The sequence below is a fragment of the Symphodus melops genome, assembly GCF_947650265.1.
Source record: "Symphodus melops genome assembly, chromosome: 6".
Classification (NCBI taxonomy): Eukaryota; Metazoa; Chordata; class Actinopteri; order Labriformes; family Labridae; genus Symphodus; species Symphodus melops.
Window position 1 is genome coordinate 90,001 of NC_136696.1, and position 22,500 is coordinate 112,500.

A 22,500-nucleotide genomic window follows, 5' to 3' on the forward strand; every position below is an offset into this window, starting at 1 on the left:
ACTGCGCTGAAGTGGTTTTCATCTTACCTATCGAGTAGATAGATAGATAGATAGATAGATAGATACTTTATTGATCCCGAGGGAAATTCAAGTTGTTGTTTTTTTTTGAGTAGAACCTTTTCTGTCATGGTTGGTCACCTGGCCTCTTCCTCCTCTCTCCTATGGAGTTCCACAAGGTTCCAATCTTGGCCCTATCCTTTTTTCTTTGTACTTGTTACCACTTGGGTCAATTATAGCCAGACAGAACCTCTCTTTTCATTGCTATGCAGATGACCTACAAATCTATCTGCCAGTGAAGCCTAATGGCCACAGTGTACAAGGTACCTTGTTTGAATGTATTGCTGATATTAAGCGGTGGTTGACCCACAATTTCCTCCATCTTAACAATGACAAAACTGAATGCATTTTGTTTGGGGATACAGGGATGGCTAGCTTGGGCGCCTTGTCTACAAACTTCAGTCCAACTGTGAGGAATCTAGGAGTGACCTTTGACAGTCATCTGAGGTTTGACAAACAAATGAACAATGTCGTCAGGACTAGTTTTTATCAGTTGCGTCTCTTAGCCAAAGTTAAAATGTTTTTAACCCATCATGACCTTGAGAAAGCTATTAGACTACTGCAATGCACTGTATGTAGGTGTCTCCCAGTCTGTTGTTAGCCGCCTTCAACTGGTACAGAACGCTGCTGCCCGTCTTTTAACCAACACTAATGGGCAAGAGCACATCACTCCTGTTCTTAAGTCCCTCCACTGGCTCCCCGTCCCTTATAGAATTGATTTTAAACTTTTAATGTTTGTTTTTAAAGCTCTTAATGGCCTTCCCCCATCCTATTTATCAGAGCTTTTAACTGTCCGTGATCCTGGTAGATCGTTAAGGACAACTGGCCAACTGCTGCTGGAGGTTCCCAGGTCAACATATGAGCGCTGGGGTGACCAAGCTTTCTCTGTTGCTGCTCCCAGGCTCTGGAATCGGCTTCCAGCTGAAATTTCGCCTCATTTCTGAGCAAAGCCTTTTTAAATCCCGGCTGAAAACCAAATTATTTCGTATGGCTTTTAATACCCAGTAGCATGGTGACACTTTTATCTTTCACCTTGTTTTACTTTACTGTATTTTATTACTTTTATTCAATTTTGTTTATATTGGATTTTCTTAATATTATTTATTTATTTATTTTTATTGACTTCTTGTAAAGCACTTTGGTTCGCTGAAAGGATTGTTGTAAAGGGCTGTATAAATAAAGTACATTTACATTTTATAAGATACAACGGGGGAAAGCTAGCACAGTCACACAGACAAGTGTTATAAGAGGAAATATATAAACACTGTTTTTCTTTTATTTGAACTAGGCTATGATACCAAACAGTACAGTTAATAAAGCTACTGTGGTGATGATATTATTGGTTTTCACCCCTTGACGCCTGAGTATTAAAGTATTAAAACACTTTTTGTACGGTTTCTGCTTTTAAGTAGACGCTAAATTAAGTTGTGAAAATAGCACATAAATAGATGTTACATAAAAATAACACATACATCAAACAGATGTTGTTCTGTCTGGTCCTATGACAATCTAATGCTTGCTAAAGGTTCCTCTGTATGTATTGAAAGTGCATCAACTGGCAGTGAAGGAATATGGACGCTATTTTGGCTGCATTTGGAGCAGAAGTGGTTTGATGCAAATTCGGGACAATAGGCGTCAAGGGTTAGGGTTAGGGACATCAGTATGTTTTAGATCCTCTTTAGATGATTTTATGCAGCCTGACACAGTAATCACAGTTTGTTTCAATGGGCTTCACCTTCTGTATGACACAATGTCCTGAGACCCTCAACTTAGGGAAGTCAAAGTTTGAGGAACATGAGGAACAGAAAAAAATCCTCAAGACTCATATTTTTCATCGTCTCTGAAGACAAGATGCTGGTGGATAACTTTAAGATCAGCTCTCCAGAGGACCAGGTCATCTCCTGATCACCTGTTCTGTCTCATACATGCTGATGCACAACGAAAAGTAGCAGTGAACAATTCATGTCACACTTCTTTTGTGTGTCAGCAGGTTGAAGTATCCATCCATCGCAGCAGAAACATGGCAGACTGCCTGGTGACCAACAGGCAGGAGAAGCACCCACCACCTCCATCCATCTGCCGAGGGGAAATGAAAGACCTGTGAAGGATCATCTCTCCCTCTTTATATGGCCATTGTCTAACCTTAACCCTAGGGTCACATGGTTAGGGTTACCTTAACCCACTGTATGTTTTGTTGTGACTCTGAATGCAGCCTCCCGCCTCTCTGTGCTATTAATCATGTTTAGAATATCCCTTTACAGCCAACAGACTGGTTTCATGTTCATCTCATAATGTAGTTTAAGTCTAATAAAACTATATCTATGGTATGTATTTTACATATTGCATTTTGTGTATGAAGTGTTAACTGTGTTTTATGATGACATGTCCTACAAATTATTTTAACATTTTGTAATTAAAGTATATTTTCATGCATTTGAAATTAGATATGAATTTAGCGCAATGCTAGCTAATCTCTGTCTGCAGCAGTGAATATGAATAGGATCACAACCTTGATTTTTGTATTGGGGATATGAACATGACATTGTTCACTCAGTCGACCTGTTTATGAAGCTTTACTGCTATTACTATTTCCATCAGTTGCTTTCTGAAGGGCAAAGAGTTAGGCCATATAAATAAAGAACCACATGTTCAAGGATGACACATCTGCAAAGAGGAATGCCATGATATAAGGACAGAATATAGTGTCTGCAAGTTTAATTTAAGGTAGGTAGGTAGGTAGGTAGGTAGGTAAGTAGGGAGGTAGGTAGGTAGGTAGGTAGGTAGGTACAGTAGGTAGGTAGGTAGGTAGGTAGGTAGGTAGGGAGGTAGGTAGGTAGGTAGGGAGGTAGGTAGGTAAGTAGGGAGGTAGGTAGGTAGGTAGGTAGGTACAGTAGGTAGGTAGGTAGGTAGGTAGGTAGGTAGGGAGGTAGGGAGGTAGGTAGGTAAGTAGGGAGGTAGGTAGGTAGGTAGGTAGGTAGGGAGGTAGGTAGGGAGGTAGGGAGGTAGGTAGGTAGGTAGGTAGGGAGGTAGGTAGGGAGGTAGGTAGGGAGGGAGGTAGGGAGGTAGGTAGGTAGGTAGGGAGGTAGGTAGGGAGGTAGGGAGGTAGGGAGGTAGGTAGGGAGGTAGGGAGGTAGGGAGGTAGGTAGGTAGGTAGGGAGGTAGGTAGGGAGGTAGGTAGGTAGGTAGGTAGGGAGGGAGGTAGGGAGGTAGGGAGGTAGGTAGGATATACAAGCTAAAAAAAAGAATATGTGCACCAGGATTTAACTTAAACATTCCAACTGCTCAAAAAAAGTGAGCAATTACCTACAACATTTGTAAGTCATGTTTAACTAAATGTAAACATGCTTTACTGGAGTAGATGAAAATGTGCAAAAACAGTGATGACAGTTGTAAGTGAGCATTATTGCTATAAAGAGCAAAAATCAGGGATAAATATGATGAAGTGCAATACTGAGAATAGACAAGTTGTCTGCTGAAACTATTGACTGGAATGATGGGTAGATAGATAGATAGATAGATAGATACTTTATTGATCCCGAGGGAAATTCAAGGCATCCAGTAGCAGTATACAGACAGGCAGGACACAAGACATTAGTTACAATACACACCCGCTGTCCCCCCTCCCCTCTGTATACAAATCCCCCAAACAAGATTTAGCAGCCCCTATGTGACTAAGAGTAAATATAATTATATGTTAAACCTGTGCAGTTTAGCATTAGCAGTTAGACTTAAAACTAATATAGCATAATGTACATAACCTGTGAGGAGAGAAAAACATGTGTTGGTTAAAAGAGACCTGTAAACAGTTAAAGAGCCTTAGAAACAAAGTGCTGACCTTAAGCAGACAGTAAACCTCAGTGAAGCATATATATTAAAGTGTAGACAGTTAACAGCTGGAACTATTGACTATAATAATAATGATGAGTAGACAGACCGATGAAGTGAACTTTGAGTGCAGGGATAGTAAACTTAACATTAGCAGAACGAAGAGACAGAGATGATCATTATGACAGTTCTCTGCTCACAAGGTGAGTTGTTGTACAGTGTTATGGCTTTCGGTAAAAGCCGAAACCCAAGCCATAACGCTGTCCCACTCCAACCCTGATCATTCTACCACACCCACACCTATTGTCCCATTGATGTGATTGTTGGTTGAAGGATGATGTTGGTGGATTGTTGGTTGAAGGATGATGTTGGTGGATTGTTGGTTGAAGGATGATGTTGGTGGATTGTTGGTTGAAGGATGATGTTGGTTGATTGTTGGTTGAAGGATGATGTTGGTGGATTGTTGATTGATTGTTGATTGGAGGATGATGTTGGTGGATTGTTGGTTGAAGGATGATGTTGGTGGATTGTTGATTGAAGGATCATGTTGGTGGATTGTTGATTGAAGGATCATGTTGGTGGATTGGAGGATGATGTTGGTGGATTGTTGGTTGAAGGATGATGTTGGTGGATTGAAGGATGATGTTGGTGGATTGTTGGTTGAAGGATGATGTTGGTTGATTGTTGGTTGAAGGATGATGTTGGTGGATTGGAGGATGATGTTGGTGGATTGTTGGTTGAAGGATGATGTTGGTGGATTATTGGTTGAAGGATGATGTTGGTGGATTGTTGATTGAAGGATGATGTTGGTGGATTGTTGGTTGAAGGATGATGTTGGTTGATTGGAGGATGATGTTGGTGGATTATTGGTTGAAGGATGATGTTGGTGGATTGTTGATTGAAGGATGATGTTGGTGGATTGTTGGTTGAAGGATCATGTTGGTGGATTGTTGATTGATCGATGATCTTGGTGGATTGTTGGTTGAAGGATGATGTTGGTGGATTGTTGGTTGAAAGATGATGTTGATGGATTATTGGTTGAAAGATGATGTTGGTGGATTGTTGGTTGAAGGATGATGTTGGTGGATTGTTGGTTGAAGGATGATGTTGGTGGATTGTTGATTCGAGGATGATGTTGGTGGATTGTTGGTTGAAGGATCATGTTGGTTGATTGTTGATTCGAGGATGATGTTGGTGGATTGTTGGTTGAAGGATCATGTTGGTTGATTGTTGGTTGAAGGATGATGTTGATTGATTGTTGGTTGAAGGATGATGTTGATTGATTGTTGGTTGAAGGATGATGTTGATTGATTGTTGGTTGAAGGATGATGTTGGTTGATTATTGGTTGAAGGATGATGTTGGTTGATTGTTGGTTGAAGGATGATGTTGGTGGATTGAAGGATCATGTTGGTGGATTGTTGGTTGAAGGATGATGTTGGTTGATTGTTGGTTGAAGGATGATGTTGGTTGATTGTTGGTTGAAGGATGATGTTGGTTGATTGTTGGTTGAAGGATGATGTTGATTGATTGTTGGTTGAAGGATGATGTTGGTTGATTGTTGGTTGAAGGATGATGTTGGTGGATTGAAGGATCATGTTGGTGGATTGTTGGTTGAAGGATGATGTTGGTTGATTGTTGGTTGAAGGATGATGTTGGTTGATTGTTGATTGGAGGATGATGTTGGTTGATTGTTGATTGGAGGATGATGTTGGTTGATTATTGGTTGAAGGATGATGTTGGTTGATTGTTGGTTGGAGGATGATGTTGATTGATTGTTGATTGGAGGATGATGTTGGTTGATTGTTGGTTGAAGGATGATGTTGGTTGATTGTTGATTGGAGGATGATGTTGATTGATTATTGGTTGAAGGATGATGTTGGTGGATTATTGGTTGAAGGATGATGTTGGTTGATTGTTGGTTGGAGGATGATGTTGATTGATTGTTGATTGGAGGATGATGTTGGTTGATTGTTGGTTGAAGGATGATGTTGGTTGATTGTTGATTGGAGGATGATGTTGATTGATTATTGGTTGAAGGATGATGTTGGTGGATTGTTGGTTGAAGGATGATGTTGGTTGATTGTTGATTGGAGGATGATGTTGATTGATTATTGGTTGAAGGATGATGTTGGTGGATTGTTGGTTGAAGGATGATGTTGGTTGATTGTTGATTGGAGGATGATGTTGATTGATTATTGGTTGAAGGATGATGTTGGTGGATTGTTGGTTGAAGGATCATGTTGGTGGATTGTTGGTTGAAGGATCATGTTGGTGGATTATTGGTTGAAGGATGATGTTGGTGGATTATTGGTTGAAGGATGATGTTGGTGGATTGTTGGTTGAAGGATGATGTTGGTGGATTGTTGGTTGAAGGATGATGTTGGTTGATTGTTGGTTGAAGGATGATGTTGGTGGATTGTTGGTTGAAGGATGATGTTGGTGGATTGTTGGTTGAAGGATGATGTTGGTGGATTGTTGGTTGAAGGATCATGTTGGTGGATTATTGGTTGAAGGATGATGTTGGTGGATTGTTGGTTGAAGGATGATGTTGGTGGATTGTTGGTTGAAGGATGATGTTGGTGGATTGTTGGTTGAAGGATCATGTTGGTGGATTATTGGTTGAAGGATGATGTTGGTGGATTGTTGGTTGAAGGATGATGTTGGTGGATTGTTGGTTGAAGGATGATGTTGGTGGATTGTTGGTTGAAGGATGATGTTGGTTGATTGTTGGTTGAAGGATGATGTTGGTGGATTGTTGGTTGAAGGATGATGTTGGTGGATTGTTGATTGAAGGATGATGTTGGTGGATTGGAGGATGATGTTGGTGGATTGTTGATTGAAGGATGATGTTGGTGGATTGGAGGATGATGTTGGTGGATTGTTGATTGAAGGATGATGTTGGTGGATTGAAGGATGATGTTGGTGGATTGTTGATTGAAGGATGATGTTGGTGGATTGGAGGATGATGTTGGTGGATTGTTGGTTGAAGGATGATGTTGGTGGATTGAAGGATGATGTTGGTGGATTGTTGGTTGAAGGATGATGTTGGTTGATTGTTGGTTGAAGGATGATGTTGGTTGATTGGAGGATGATGTTGGTGGATTGTTGGTTGAAGGATGATGTTGGTGGATTATTGGTTGAAGGATGATGTTGGTGGATTGTTGATTGAAGGATGATGTTGGTGGATTGTTGATTGAAGGATGATGTTGGTGGATTGTTGGTTGAAGGATGATGTTGGTTGATTGGAGGATGATGTTGGTGGATTATTGGTTGAAGGATGATGTTGGTGGATTGTTGATTGAAGGATGATGTTGGTGGATTGTTGGTTGAAGGATGATGTTGGTGGATTGTTGATTGATCGATGATCTTGGTGGATTGTTGGTTGAAGGATGATGTTGGTGGATTGTTGGTTGAAAGATGATGTTGATGGATTATTGGTTGAAGGATGATGTTGGTGGATTGTTGATTCGAGGATGATGTTGGTGGATTGTTGGTTGAAGGATCATGTTGGTTGATTGTTGATTCGAGGATGATGTTGGTGGATTGTTGATTGATCGATGATCTTGGTGGATTGTTGGTTGAAGGATGATGTTGGTGGATTGTTGGTTGAAAGATGATGTTGATGGATTATTGGTTGAAGGATGATGTTGGTGGATTGTTGATTCGAGGATGATGTTGGTGGATTGTTGGTTGAAGGATCATGTTGGTTGATTGTTGATTCGAGGATGATGTTGGTGGATTGTTGATTCGAGGATGATGTTGGTGGATTGTTGGTTGAAGGATGATGTTGGTTGATTGTTGGTTGAAGGATGATGTTGATTGATTGTTGATTGGAGGATGATGTTGGTTGATTGTTGGTTGAAGGATGATGTTGGTGGATTGAAGGATGATGTTGGTGGATTGTTGGTTGAAGGATGATGTTGGTTGATTGGAGGATGATGTTGGTGGATTGTTCATTGAAGGATGATGTTGGTGGATTGTTGGTTGAAGGATGATGTTGGTGGATTGTTGGTTGAAGGATCATGTTGGTGGATTGTTGGTTGAAGGATCATGTTGGTGGATTATTGGTTGAAGGATGATGTTGATGGATTGTTGGTTGAAGGATCATGTTGGTGGATTATTGGTTGAAGGATGATGTTGGTGGATTGTTGGTTGAAGGATGATGTTGGTGGATTGTTGATTGGAGGATGATGTTGGTGGATTGTTGATTGGAGGATGATGTTGGTGGATTGTTGGTTGAAGGATCATGTTGGTGGATTGTTGATTGAAGGATGATGTTGGTGGATTGTTGGTTGAAGGATCATGTTGGTGGATTGTTGGTTGAAGGATGATGTTGGTGGATTGTTGGTTGAAGGATCATGTTGGTGGATTGTTGGTTGAAGGATGATGTTGGTTGATTGTTGGTTGAAGGATGATGTTGGTTGATTGTTGGTTGGAGGATGATGTTTATTGATTGTTGATTGGAGGATGATGTTGGTTGATTGTTGGTTGAAGGATGATGTTGGTGGATTGAAGGATGATGTTGGTGGATTGTTGGTTGAAGGATGATGTTGGTTGATTGGAGGATGATGTTGGTGGATTGTTCATTGAAGGATGATGTTGGTGGATTGTTGGTTGAAGGATGATGTTGGTGGATTGTTGGTTGAAGGATCATGTTGGTGGATTGTTGGTTGAAGGATGATGTTGGTGGATTGTTGGTTGAAGGATCATGTTGGTGGATTATTGGTTGAAGGATGATGTTGGTGGATTGTTGGTTGAAGGATCATGTTGGTGGATTATTGGTTGAAGGATGATGTTGGTGGATTGTTGGTTGAAGGATCATGTTGGTGGATTATTGGTTGAAGGATGATGTTGGTGGATTGTTGGTTGAAGGATGATGTTGGTGGATTGTTGGTTGAAGGATGATGTTGGTTGATTGTTGGTTGAAGGATGATGTTGGTGGATTGTTGGTTGAAGGATGATGTTGGTGGATTGTTGATTGAAGGATGATGTTGGTGGATTGTTGATTGAAGGATGATGTTGGTGGATTGGAGGATGATGTTGGTGGATTGTTGATTGAAGGATCATGTTGGTGGATTGTTGATTGAAGGATGATGTTGGTGGATTGTTGATTGAAGGATGATGTTGGTGGATTGAAGGATGATGTTGGTGGATTGTTGGTTGAAGGATGATGTTGGTTGATTGTTGGTTGAAGGATGATGTTGGTTGATTGGAGGATGATGTTGGTGGATTGTTGGTTGAAGGATGATGTTGGTGGATTGAAGGATGATGTTGGTGGATTGTTGGTTGAAGGATGATGTTGGTTGATTGTTGGTTGAAGGATGATGTTGGTGGATTGTTGGTTGAAGGATGATGTTGGTGGATTGTTGGTTGAAGGATGATGTTGGTTGATTGTTGGTTGAAGGATGATGTTGGTGGATTGTTGGTTGAAGGATGATGTTGGTGGATTATTGGTTGAAGGATCATGTTGGTGGATTGTTGATTGAAGGATGATGTTGGTGGATTGTTGGTTGAAGGATGATGTTGGTTGATTGGAGGATGATGTTGGTGGATTATTGGTTGAAGGATGATGTTGGTGGATTGTTGATTGAAGGATGATGTTGGTGGATTGTTGGTTGAAGGATGATATTGGTGGATTGTTGATTGGTCGATGATCTTGGTGGATTGTTGGTTGAAGGATGATATTGGTGGATTGTTGATTGATCGATGATCTTGGTTGATTGTTGGTTGAAGGATGATGTTGGTGGATTGTTGGTTGAAGGATGATATTGGTGGATTGTTGATTGATCGATGATCTTGGTGGATTGTTGGTTGAAGGATGATGTTGGTGGATTGTTGGTTGAAAGATGATGTTGATGGATTATTGGTTGAAGGATGATGTTGGTGGATTGTTGATTCGAGGATGATGTTGGTGGATTGTTGGTTGAAGGATCATGTTGGTTGATTGTTGATTCGAGGATGATGTTGGTGGATTGTTGATTGGAGGATGATGTTGGTGGATTGTTGGTTGAAGGATGATGTTGGTTGATTGTTGGTTGAAGGATGATGTTGGTTGATTGTTGGTTGAAGGATGATGTTGATTGATTGTTGATTGGAGGATGATGTTGGTTGATTGTTGGTTGAAGGATGATGTTGGTGGATTGAAGGATGATGTTGGTGGATTGTTGGTTGAAGGATGATGTTGGTTGATTGGAGGATGATGTTGGTGGATTGTTCATTGAAGGATGATGTTGGTGGATTGTTGGTTGAAGGATGATGTTGGTGGATTGTTGGTTGAAGGATCATGTTGGTGGATTGTTGGTTGAAGGATCATGTTGGTGGATTATTGGTTGAAGGATGATGTTGGTGGATTGTTGGTTGAAGGATCATGTTGGTGGATTATTGGTTGAAGGATGATGTTGGTGGATTGTTGGTTGAAGGATGATGTTGGTGGATTGTTGATTGGAGGATGATGTTGGTGGATTGTTGATTGGAGGATGATGTTGGTGGATTGTTGGTTGAAGGATGATGTTGGTGGATTGTTGGTTGAAGGATGATGTTGGTGGATTGTTGGTTGAAGGATGATGTTGGTGGATTGTTGATTGGAGGATGATGTTGGTGGATTGTTGATTGGAGGATGATGTTGGTGGATTGTTGATTGGAGGATGATGTTGGTGGATTGTTGGTTGAAGGATGATGTCGGTGGATTGTTGGTTGAAGGATGATGTTGGTGGATTGTTGATTGAAGGATGATGTTGGTGGATTGTTGGTTGAAGGATCATGTTGGTGGATTGTTGGTTGAAGGATGATGTTGGTGGATTGTTGATTGGAGGATGATGTTGGTGGATTGTTGGTTGAAGGATGATGTTGGTGGATTGTTGATTGAAGGATGATGTTGGTGGATTGTTGGTTGAAGGATGATGTTGGTGGATTGTTGGTTGAAGGATGATGTTGGTGGATTGTTGGTTGAAGGATGATGTTGGTGGATTGTTGGTTGAAGGATGATGTTGGTGGATTGTTGGTTGAAGGATCATGTTGGTGGATTGTTGGTTGAAGGATGATGTTGGTGGATTGTTGGTTGAAGGATGATGTTGGTGGATTGTTGATTCGAGGATGATGTTGGTGGATTGTTGATTCGAGGATGATGTTGGTGGATTGTTGGTTGAAGGATGATGTTGGTGGATTGTTGATTTGAGGATGATGTTGGTGGATTGTTGGTTGAAGGATGATGTTGGTGGATTGTTGGTTGATGGATGATGTTGGTGGATTGTTGATTGAAGGATGATGTTGGTGGATTGTTGGTTGAAGGATGATGTTGGTGGATTGTTGGTTGAAGGATGATGTTGGTGGATTGTTGGTTGAAGGATGATGTTGGTGGATTGTTGGTTGAAGGATGATGTTGGTGGATTGTTGGTTGATGGATGATGTTGGTGGATTGTTGATTGAAGGATGATGTTGGTGGATTGTTGGTTGAAGGATCATGTTGGTGGATTGTTGGTTGAAGGATGATGTTGGTGGATTGTTGATTGAAGGATGATGTTGGTGGATTGTTGGTTGAAGGATGATGTTGGTGGATTGTTGGTTGAAGGATGATGTTGGTGGATTGTTGGTTGAAGGATGATGTTGGTGGATTGTTGATTTGAGGATGATGTTGGTGGATTGTTGGTTGAAGGATGATGTTGGTGGATTGTTGGTTGATGGATGATGTTGGTGGATTGTTGATTGAAGGATGATGTTGGTGGATTGTTGATTGAAGGATGATGTTGGTGGATTGTTGGTTGAAGGATGATGTTGGTGGATTGTTGGTTGAAGGATGATGTTGGTGGATTGTTGGTTGAAGGATGATGTTGGTGGATTGTTGGTTGAAGGATGATGTTGGTGGATTGTTGGTTGATGGATGATGTTGGTGGATTGTTGATTGAAGGATGATGTTGGTGGATTGTTGGTTGAAGGATCATGTTGGTGGATTGTTGGTTGAAGGATGATGTTGGTGGATTGTTGATTGAAGGATGATGTTGGTGGATTGTTGATTGAAGGATGATGTTGGTGGATTGTTGGTTGAAGGATGATGTTGGTGGATTGTTGGTTGAAGGATGATGTTGGTGGATTGTTGGTTGAAGGATGATGTTGGTGGATTGTTGGTTGAAGGATGATGTTGGTGGATTGTTGGTTGATGGATGATGTTGGTGGATTGTTGATTGAAGGATGATGTTGGTGGATTGTTGGTTGAAGGATGATGTTGGTGGATTGTTGGTTGAAGGATGATGTTGGTGGATTGTTGATTGAAGGATGATGTTGAGTGATTTCTGATTAAAGGATGAAGTTGTGTTAAGAGCGGTCAGTTAGACAACACGCACCCTGATTGAATCAATCTGATTCATTTATTCGTTGCAGTAAATGTTAGTACAGAACTTCTTTGTGTTGTGGTGTGATGCGGGTGTGGTTGAAAATTGTTTGCCCTTCCACTCTTTCCCCCACTCTTACATCCGGGCTCAATTAAAAGGCCCAGCCACACTTTCAGATGACATCACTTACCCCGATGCCACGCAGTCATGCCCACTCACGAAAACGCTAGCATGAAAAGACAAATGCTATACAGTATGTACATCACAATGACTGTAAGTGTATACAATTGCCAAAATAAAATTGTTGATTTAAGGATGATGTTGGTTGATTGTTGAGTGATTGTTGATTGAAGGATGATGTTTGTTGATTGTTGATTGATTGTTGATTGAAGGATGATGTTTGTTGATTGTTGATTGATTGTTGATTGAAGGATGATGTTCGTTGATTGTTGATTGATTGTTGATAGAAGGATGATGTTTGTTGATTGGTGGTTGAAGGAGAATGTTGGTTGATTGAAGGATGATGTTGGTTGATTGATGGTTGATTTCTGATTGAAGTTTGATGTTGATTAATTTCTGATTGAAGGAAGATGTTGATTGATTTTAGCGTATTTTGTGTTCTTGCAGACACATTGAGAACTGGACAGGTCTGCAGACGTTAAGAGACGTGGACATGGCGCTGTACACAGGTCTGCAAAGACTGTGAGTCACAACACATTCAAAGATACAAATATTTAAATACATGTAAATAATAAAATTGTTGTTTCTCCTTTTTCCCATCACAGCCACATCCCTTTTTGGTTCATCATACTGAAAGAAGTTTCAAACTGTTTTAACTGATAAAAATCAACATAACACCACGACTAATGGAATATAAACAAGTTCAGAAATGGACAGTGAAACAGGGAAGTTAGTTCAGTTCATAGTAAATACAAACTGTGACCTCACTATGTGTCTGTGTGCTTTTCTATTTTAGAACTATTACGAGAAGTAACCTGCACATGATACAAGCTCGAGTTTTTTCCAAGAATCCTCAACTACGCTACATGTGAGTACACGTGAAACAATCACATCAGCTGTGTGTGTCTGCAGTTGCAGTGTGTGAACGATCTGGCAGTGTCTGAGTGAAAAGGAGTGTTTCCTGTTGTTGACCTGTCCACACCTGTTCACACCTGGTGGTTTGTTCACCTGTACACACCAGTTTACATGTTCCCGTTTACACCAGTTGACCTGTTCACCTGTTCACACCTTTCACCTGTTCACACCAGTTGTCTTGTAAGACTACATTTTCTAACATCTGTTTTTTCTGTTTTCCAGAAATCTGTCGAAAAACCCGATCTCCACTCTGTCCTGGCAGATCTTTGAACACCTGCAGCTCTTTGAACTGTGAGTTTTATTTTCCCCTCGTATGACACACACACACACACACACACACACACACACACACACACACAGTTAACCACATGATCATTGCTATGATTACTTTACATGCAACAGTCAGATTATTGAAATTCAATCATTCAACATTTTGTTTACCTTAAAAAAATAGAATCAGACGGCTGCTGTCGATGGTGCTGAATCCTGAGTTCATATCTAACAATAGAAAACCTCATTTACTAAGTTCCTCTAACGATGTTTTATCTTCATTCATGTAAACTAACATCTTCAATTGTGGCAGCTTAAATGTTTCTTGTCATGGCAGATTTAAAGACACAGAACTGTGTCCATGTGAGGAGAGCAGCACAGCAACCTGACTGATAATGTATCATTGAAGTATCATCATCATTATATGCTGTGAACAAAAATCTTCATAACAAAGAATCTGTCCAGATATCTGACAGAAAATTTGTTTTTAAAACAGAAGAACAGATTGTTCTTTTTAAATCCTTTGCTCAATTAGTATATGAAATGAATTGAGGACATGTTCATGATAAGAACTTTCTGAGCTCACTGCAGATATATTAAATTAGGTCCTCAGGTTTCTGTCCTCAGGCTGCTCTTCTTCGTGACTCGGAGTGTCAGTCCAACTACTGAATCTGGCTGCCAAACTCAGTCAACCCATAAAAACCAAAAAGTCATAAAAAATTTAAATTCAGGACTCTGGCGGCACAGGGGTTTGTGCGCATGTCCCATATATGAAGGCTAAATAGTCCTCAGTGCAGGCGGCCCAGGTTCAAATCCAACCTGTGGCTGCTTTCCCGCATGTCAATCCCCACTCTCTCTCTATCCACTGTCCTATATATCCAATAAAGGCACAAAAAAGCCCAAAATTAAATCTTTAGAAAATAAAGGAAAATGCAGCTTCGATCAAAAATACTCAAGGCAACTTTCATGACGATATTTTCAAAACATCACTGACAAATTATCAACATCATCGAGAAATCATCCCGACAAAGAGAAATCATCCAGACATTATAGAGAAATCATCCAGACAGAAATCATCCAGCTATTACAGAGAGATCATCCAGACATTGTAGAGAAATTATCCAGGCAGAAATCCTCCAGATATTACAGAGAAATCATCCAGACAGAAATCATCCAGATATTACAGAGAGATCATCCAGACAGAAATCATCCAGACAAAGAGAAATCATCCAGACATTACAGAAAAATCATCCAGACAGAAATCATCCAGATATTACAGAGAGATCATCCAGACATTACAGAGAAATCATCCAGACATTACAGAGAAATCATCCAGACAAAGAGAAATCATCCAGACATTACAGAGAAATCATCCAGACATTACAGAGAAATCATCCAGACAGAAATCATCCAGATATTACAGAGAGATCATCCAGACAGAAATCATCCAGATATTACAGAGAGATCATCCAGACAGAAATCATCCAGACAAAGAGAAATCATCCAGACATTACAGAAAAATCATCCAGACAGAAATCATCCAGATATTACAGAGAGATCATCCAGACATTACAGAGAAATCATCCAGACATTACAGAGAAATCATCCAGACAAAGAGAAATCATCCAGACATTACAGAGAAATCATCCAGACATTACAGAGAAATCATCCAGACATTACAGAGAAATCATCCAGACATTACAGAGAAATCATCCAGACAAAGAGAAATCATCCAGACATTACAGAGAAATCATCCAGACATTGTAGAGAAATCATCCAGGCAAGAAACATCCAGACATTACAGAAAAATCATCCAGACATTATAGAGAAATCATCCAGATATTACAGAGAGATCATCCAGACATAATAGAAAAATCATCCAGACAGAAATCATCCAGATATTACAGAGAAATCATCCAGACAGAAATCATCCAGATATTACAGAGAGATCATCCAGAATGAAATCATCCAGACAAAGAGAAATCATCCAGACATTACAGAAAAATCATCCAGACAGAAATCATCCAGATATTACAGAGAGATCATCCAGACATTACAGAGAAATCATCCAGACATTACAGAGAAATCATCCAGACATTACAGAGAAATCATCCAGACAGAAATCATCCAGATATTACAGAGAGATCATCCAGACATTACAGAGAAATCATCCAGACATTGTAGAGAAATCATCCAGACATTGTAGAGAAATCATCCAGGCAAAGATCATCCAGACATTACAGAAAAATCATCCAGACATTATAGAGAAATCATCCAGATATTACAGAGAGATCATCCAGACATTACAGAGAAATCATCCAGACAGAAATCATCCAGATATTACAGAGAAATAATCCAGATATTACAGAGAAATCATCCAGACAGAAATCATCCAGATATTACAGAGAGATCATCCAGACATTGTAGAGAAATCATCCAGATATTACAGAGAGATCATCCAGACATTGTAGAGAAATCATCCAGGCAAAAATCATCCAGACATTACAGAGAAATCATCCAGACATTATAGAGAAATCATCCAGACATTATAGAGAAATCATCCAGACATTATAGAGAAATCATCCAGACATTACAGAGAAATCATCCTGACATTATAGAGAAATCATCCAGACATTACAGAGAAATCATCCAGATATTACAGAGAAATCATCCTGACATTACAGAGAAATCATCCAGACATTACAGAGAAATCATCCAGACATTATAGAGAAATCATCCAGACATTACAGAGAAATCATCCAGACATTACAGAGAAATCATCCAGACATTATAGAGAAATCATCCAGACATTACAGAGAAATCATCCAGACATTATAGAGAAATCATCCAGACATTACAGAGAAATCATCCAGACATTACAGAGAAATCATCCAGACAGAAATCATCCAGACATTACAGAGAAATCATCCAGACAGAAATCATCCAGTTATTACAGAGAAATCATCCAGACAGAAATCCTCCAGATATTACAGAGAAATCATCCAGACATTACAGAGAAATCATCCAGACATTATAGAGAAATCATCCAGACATTACAGAGAAATCATCCAGACATTACAGAGAAATCATCCAGACAGAAATCATCCAGACATTACAGAGAAATCATCCAGACAGAAATCATCCAGTTATTACAGAGAAATCATCCAGACAGAAATCCTCCAGATATTACAGAGAAATCATCCAGACATTGTAGAGAAATCATCCAGACATTACAGAGAAATCATCCAGACAGAAATCATCCAGACATTATAGAGAAATCATCCAGACATTATAGAGAAATCATCCAGACATTACAGAGAAATCATCCAGACATTACAGAGAAATCATCCAGACATTACAGAGAAATCATCCAGACATTATAGAGAAATCATCCAGACATTACAGAGAAATCATCCAGATATTACAGAGAAATCATCCAGACAGAAATCATCCAGACATTACAGAGAAATCATCCAGATATTACAGAGAAATCATCCAGACAGAAATCATCCAGACATTACAGAGAAATCATCCAGACAGAAATCATCCAGACATTACAGAGAAATCATCCAGACAGAAATCATCCAGATATTACAGAGAGATCATCCAGACATTATAGAGAAATCATCCAGACATTATAGAGAAATCATCCAGACATTATAGAGAAATCATCCAGACAGAAATCATCCAGACAGAAATCATCCAGACATTATAGAGAAATAATCCAGATAGAAATCATTCTGACATTATAGAGAAATCATCCAGACATTATAGAGAAATCATCCAGACAGAAATCATCCAGACAGAAATCATCCAGACATTATAGAGAAATCATCCAGACATTACAGAGAAATCATCCAGACAGAAATCATCCAGACATTATAGAGAAATCATCCAGACATTATAGAGAAATCATCCAGACATTACAGAGAAATCATCCAGACATTACAGAGAAATCATCCAGACATTACAGAGAAATCATCCAGACATTATAGAGAAATCATCCAGACATTACAGAGAAATCATCCAGATATTACAGAGAAATCATCCAGACAGAAATCATCCAGACATTACAGAGAAATCATCCAGATATTACAGAGAAATCATCCAGACAGAAATCATCCAGACATTACAGAGAAATCATCCAGACAGAAATCATCCAGACATTACAGAGAAATCATCCAGACAGAAATCATCCAGATATTACAGAGAGATCATCCAGACATTATAGAGAAATCATCCAGACAGAAATCATCCAGATATTACAGAGAGATCATCCAGACATTATAGAGAAATCATCCAGACATTATAGAGAAATCATCCAGACATTATAGAGAAATCATCCAGACAGAAATCATCCAGACAGAAATCATCCAGACATTATAGAGAAATAATCCAGATAGAAATCATTCTGACATTATAGAGAAATCATCCAGACATTATAGAGAAATCATCCAGACAGAAATCATCCAGACAGAAATCATCCAGACAGAAATCATCCAGACATTATAGAGAAATAATCCAGATAGAAATCATTCTGACATTATAGAGAAATCATCCAGACATTATAGAGAAATAATCCAGATAGAAATCATTCTGACATTATAGAGAAATCATCCAGACAGAAATCATCCTGACATTACAGAGAAATCATTGTGAAATCACAAAGACATAACAGAAAAGTCTTTTATTTGACTTTTTATAAGTCGATGTCTGAGCTCTGGGTGTGTTCCATCTTCTTTTAAACATGCAATGGTGCAGCCTCTCTTGAAAAAGAAAAATCTGGACCCCTTGGTTTTATCAAACTATGGGCCTATTTCCAAGCTCCCTTTTATTTCCAAGGTCTTGGAGAAAGTTGTCTATAACCAACTCCAAGATTTTCTTCAAAGGGCCAATGTTTGTGAAGTGTTTCAGTCTGGTTTTAAGTCTCTTCACAGCACTGAAACTACTCTTTTAAAAGTTTTTAATGATCTGCTGTCTAACCTTGACTCTGGTAACTGTGCTTTTTAATTCTTCTCGACCTGACAGCGGCGTTTGATACAGTGGATCACACAATCCTCTTTTCACGCCTTGAGCACTGTGTAGGCATTAAAAGCACTGCTTTGGATTGGTTTAAATCGTTCCTCTCTGAGAGATCATTCTCGGTGCACATGGGCCCGTTTTCCTCTGCAGTGGCCCCTTTGACTTGTGGGGTCCCCCAGGGGTCAGTTCTGGGCCCTCTGCTGTTCTCACTCTATATGCTACCCCTGGGGTCTATTTTTAGAAAGCATGGTGTTCCCTTCCACTGTTTTGCTGACGATGTACAGGTTTATCTGCCATTAACTCAACGTAACGCTTCCCCGCCATTGACGAGATTTTCTGTCAATTGGTGTTTTCAGTGAAATACGATAGGGGGCGCTCTGATGTTGTAAAAAAAATACAGGATTGTGAGGTCAAAAACCAACAAACAAGACCACCCGCGGGCAAGTAAAGAAAAAAAAAAAAACATCTTCGGAGTTCGATCCGTCGGTGAGTTTGACGCGCGTCAAAAAGTCAACATTATCTGTATAGATATGAGATAAAAGCTCTTGAACAGTACAAACATGCCGGCGCCAGCAAGGAGATATTCGGCTGCTGAAGCTACAGAGTTAATTATCGATACAGACTCTGATCATTCATTTTTTGACCTCCGTGAAACTGATCTGGATGAAGGCAGCAGCAGCGGAGGGATTCAGGACCTACATTCAGACCTTCAGGACGTGTCAGAGGTAAGATATGATCACGTTATTTTTGGATTCACCGTGATAGCATATGCATCTGATAATTCATGAGATAACGTGACGTCGAAATAACACATCTCTCATTTTTGTACATAAACTATGTAACCACTTTTTATTGTAATTTCCAGACACAGAGTCCAGGTCTCCAAGATCCAGGTCTCCAAGATCCAGGTCTCCAAGATCCAGGTCTCCAAGATCCAGACGTACACGTAGGTGCAAGAGGTGAGTCATGATAACATATTTAGTTTGATAGTATGTTACTTGGATTGTATGATTATTAGATACTACAAGACAAGAGCATCTGCTAATTTGTGAGAGAAGATAAAAAAGAAATAATTTATCTTTCATTTTGTACACAAACTATTTACCAAATGAATATTTGTTTGACATTTTACTGTCATGTTACACACAGAGTCCAGGGATTCAAGGCCCAGGTGTCCTTTATACAGACCTACCCAAGGTGAAAGAGGTCAGATATGATATGAAGAGTTCCTCTCTTTGTGCACATCACACTGTTGAATAAAAAAATTGTCATTCTAATTATTTACAGGTCGATCACAGCTAAGAGGCAGAGGTCGGACCTGTGGATCTTATGGGCGTGGTGGAGGTCAAGTACCTGGTGACCAAGCCAGGTGCAGGTCCTGGTCCAGGTAATCTGATGTGGAAAGAAATGAACTGGCAGCTCACTGAGAATCCTGGACCTCTAAATGATGCTGCTGCTCTTGATCATATCATTCGTAAGCCTGACCTTGAAATGTACTGGTCTACAGATGACCTTTAGGCCACGCCCTACTTCAACAAGGTCACGTCCCGCAACCGGTTTGAAATCATATGGAGATTTCTACACTCCAATGATTATGAATCAAGGCCAGCAAATAGCACTGACAGGTTGTACAAACTTTGCCCTGTCTTATATTACCTTATATCTAAACTCAGTCAAATGTATCAACCTAACACCAACATTTGCATTGATGAGGTTTTGCTTCTGTGGCGTGGACGGCGAGCGTTCAGGGTGTACAATCCCCAAAAACCTGTCAAATATGGGATCAAATCCTACATCCTTTGTGATTCTGACACAGGGTGCTGTTACAACATGAAACCCTGTGGAGAAGACACTTCCCTGGGAGACACAGCTGTCTCTCTTCTTGATCAGGTTTTTGTTCAACTAATGTTTTATTATTGAAAATAATAATGATATTTAAGTGTTTGTAAAAACAAATTTCTGAGTGTTTAAGAGAAGAAAAATGTATAATATAGTTTGTAAATGTTGTAGTGCTACACTATTCAAAGAAAATGTATAATTTTATGTAATCAGTTTTATTTATTTTAGTTATTTATTTTCAAATGAAAGTAAAACTCAAAATCACATTTTTTTATTGAAAATAAATAAAGTGTATTTTATAAAAGTTGTGTTTTCTCAGCTTTTTGTCCAGAATGTTGTTTTTTTGTGAAAATGGCCGATATTCAAGTGCTGATAAAAAAGATTGAATGAAGTTTGAATAAAATAGTTTTTTGTATATGAAAGCAGAGGCTCTGATCTTTCTTTTGATGTATTCAATATTTACATATTCAAAGAACAAAATATTCTGTGGGTCTTTAAAGATTGGTGAAAATGGTGAAAAAGGCTGGCGCTGGCTGGAAACCATTCTCTGGCAGGGAAAGAGTTAAAGGCAAGGACTCTATTCAGGCAGGGCTCAACTGCCTGAGTGATGTAAAAATATGGATGGACTTAAACTTCCTGAAACTAAATGAAAACAAAACAGAAGTGATTCTGTTCGGTTCCCCTGATCGGACTCAGGTCCTCACACCTTCCTTACAGCCCCATGCTGCTTTTAAACTGGACAAACAGCTCAGCTTGGTGGTCTTGAATTTCCCTCGGGATCAATAAAGTATCTATCTATCTATCTATCTATCTATCTATCTATCTATCTATCTATCTATCTATCTATCTATCTATCTATCTATCTATCTATCTATCTATCTATCTATCTATCTATCTATCTATCATCTATCTATCTATCTATCTATCTATCTATCTATCTATCTATCTATCTATCTATCTATCTATCATCTATCTATCATCTATCTATCTATCTATCTATCTATCTATCTATCTATCTATCTATCTATCTATCTATCTATCTATCTATCATCTATCTATCTATCTATCTATCTATCTATCTATCATCTATCTATCTATCTATCTATCTATCTATCTATCTATCTATCTATCTATCTATCTATCTATCTATCTATCTATCTATCTATCTATCTATCTATCTATCTATCTATCTATCTATCTATCTATCTAAAGTCTAGCTTCTCTCAGCTGAAGCTTTGAGCCAAAGTCAAACCTTACTTAAACCAAAAGGACCTGGAAAAAGTGATCCATGCTTTTATTACATCTCGTTTAGATTATTGTAATTCTTTGTATGTCGGCATTGGCCAGTCTGAGCTCAACCGTCTGCAGCTCGTCTCCTAACTGGGACAAAGATGCATGAGCACATAACTCCAGTCACTGCACTGGTTCCTGCTTATAGGATTCATTTTAAGATTCTTTTAATTGTTTTTAAATCTCTATATGGGCTGGCCCCAGAATACTTGTCTGAATACTTGTATACACTGTTATACACTGAACAGTGTATAAGTCACTTTTATTGCTTTTTGTTTCTGTTGTTTGTGGGGGGGGGGGGGGGGGGGGGGGGGGGGTTACTGTCTTTCACTGTAAAGCACTTTGGTTGGCTACTCGCTGTTTGAAATATGCTATACAAATAAATGATGAAATCCAGCCCTACATACACTTTCCACACAAACATGATGTCCATGACTCAGAGTGTGTGATTGTGTGTGCAGGTTAGGTTAACCCTTATTATATTCACTAACAGAGTGTTACTGGGCCGCTCAGTGTGATCTGATGTCGGCCCTGCTGCTGCTTTCAAATCTTCCTTTTGATATCGATAACATGTCTGCATGTCAGGCTTTGTGTGGTGCTTACACATTATGTTTGTGACTTATATGAAATTATCATATATGGGACGTACATGCAGCTGAACCATTCCGCCTGCCATACACACACACCACACACACACACACACACACACACACACACACACACACACACACACACACACACACACACACACACACACACACACACACACAAATGTGC

At 39.4% G+C, this 22,500-nt stretch overlaps 1 protein-coding gene and 1 long non-coding RNA gene across 2 annotated transcripts in view; both read left to right on the plus strand.

Annotated features, from left to right (window-relative positions):
* LOC306824992 (NT-3 growth factor receptor-like) overlaps positions 1-22,500 on the plus strand; it is a 61,856-nt gene that overhangs the window by 6,747 nt on the left and 32,609 nt on the right. Inside the window, exons 2-4 of the mRNA XM_079345452.1 lie at positions 12,835-12,909; positions 13,184-13,255; positions 13,525-13,593. Of these exons, the coding sequence (XP_079201578.1) occupies positions 12,835-12,909; positions 13,184-13,255; positions 13,525-13,593 (216 nt within the window). The remainder of the gene's footprint in view (positions 1-12,834; positions 12,910-13,183; positions 13,256-13,524; positions 13,594-22,500) is intronic.
* LOC306824993 lies at positions 19,123-20,276 on the plus strand. Its single transcript, XR_013779203.1, has 4 exons — positions 19,123-19,319; positions 19,460-19,553; positions 19,744-19,800; positions 19,882-20,276. It is a non-coding gene; the product is annotated as an uncharacterized lncRNA (long non-coding RNA).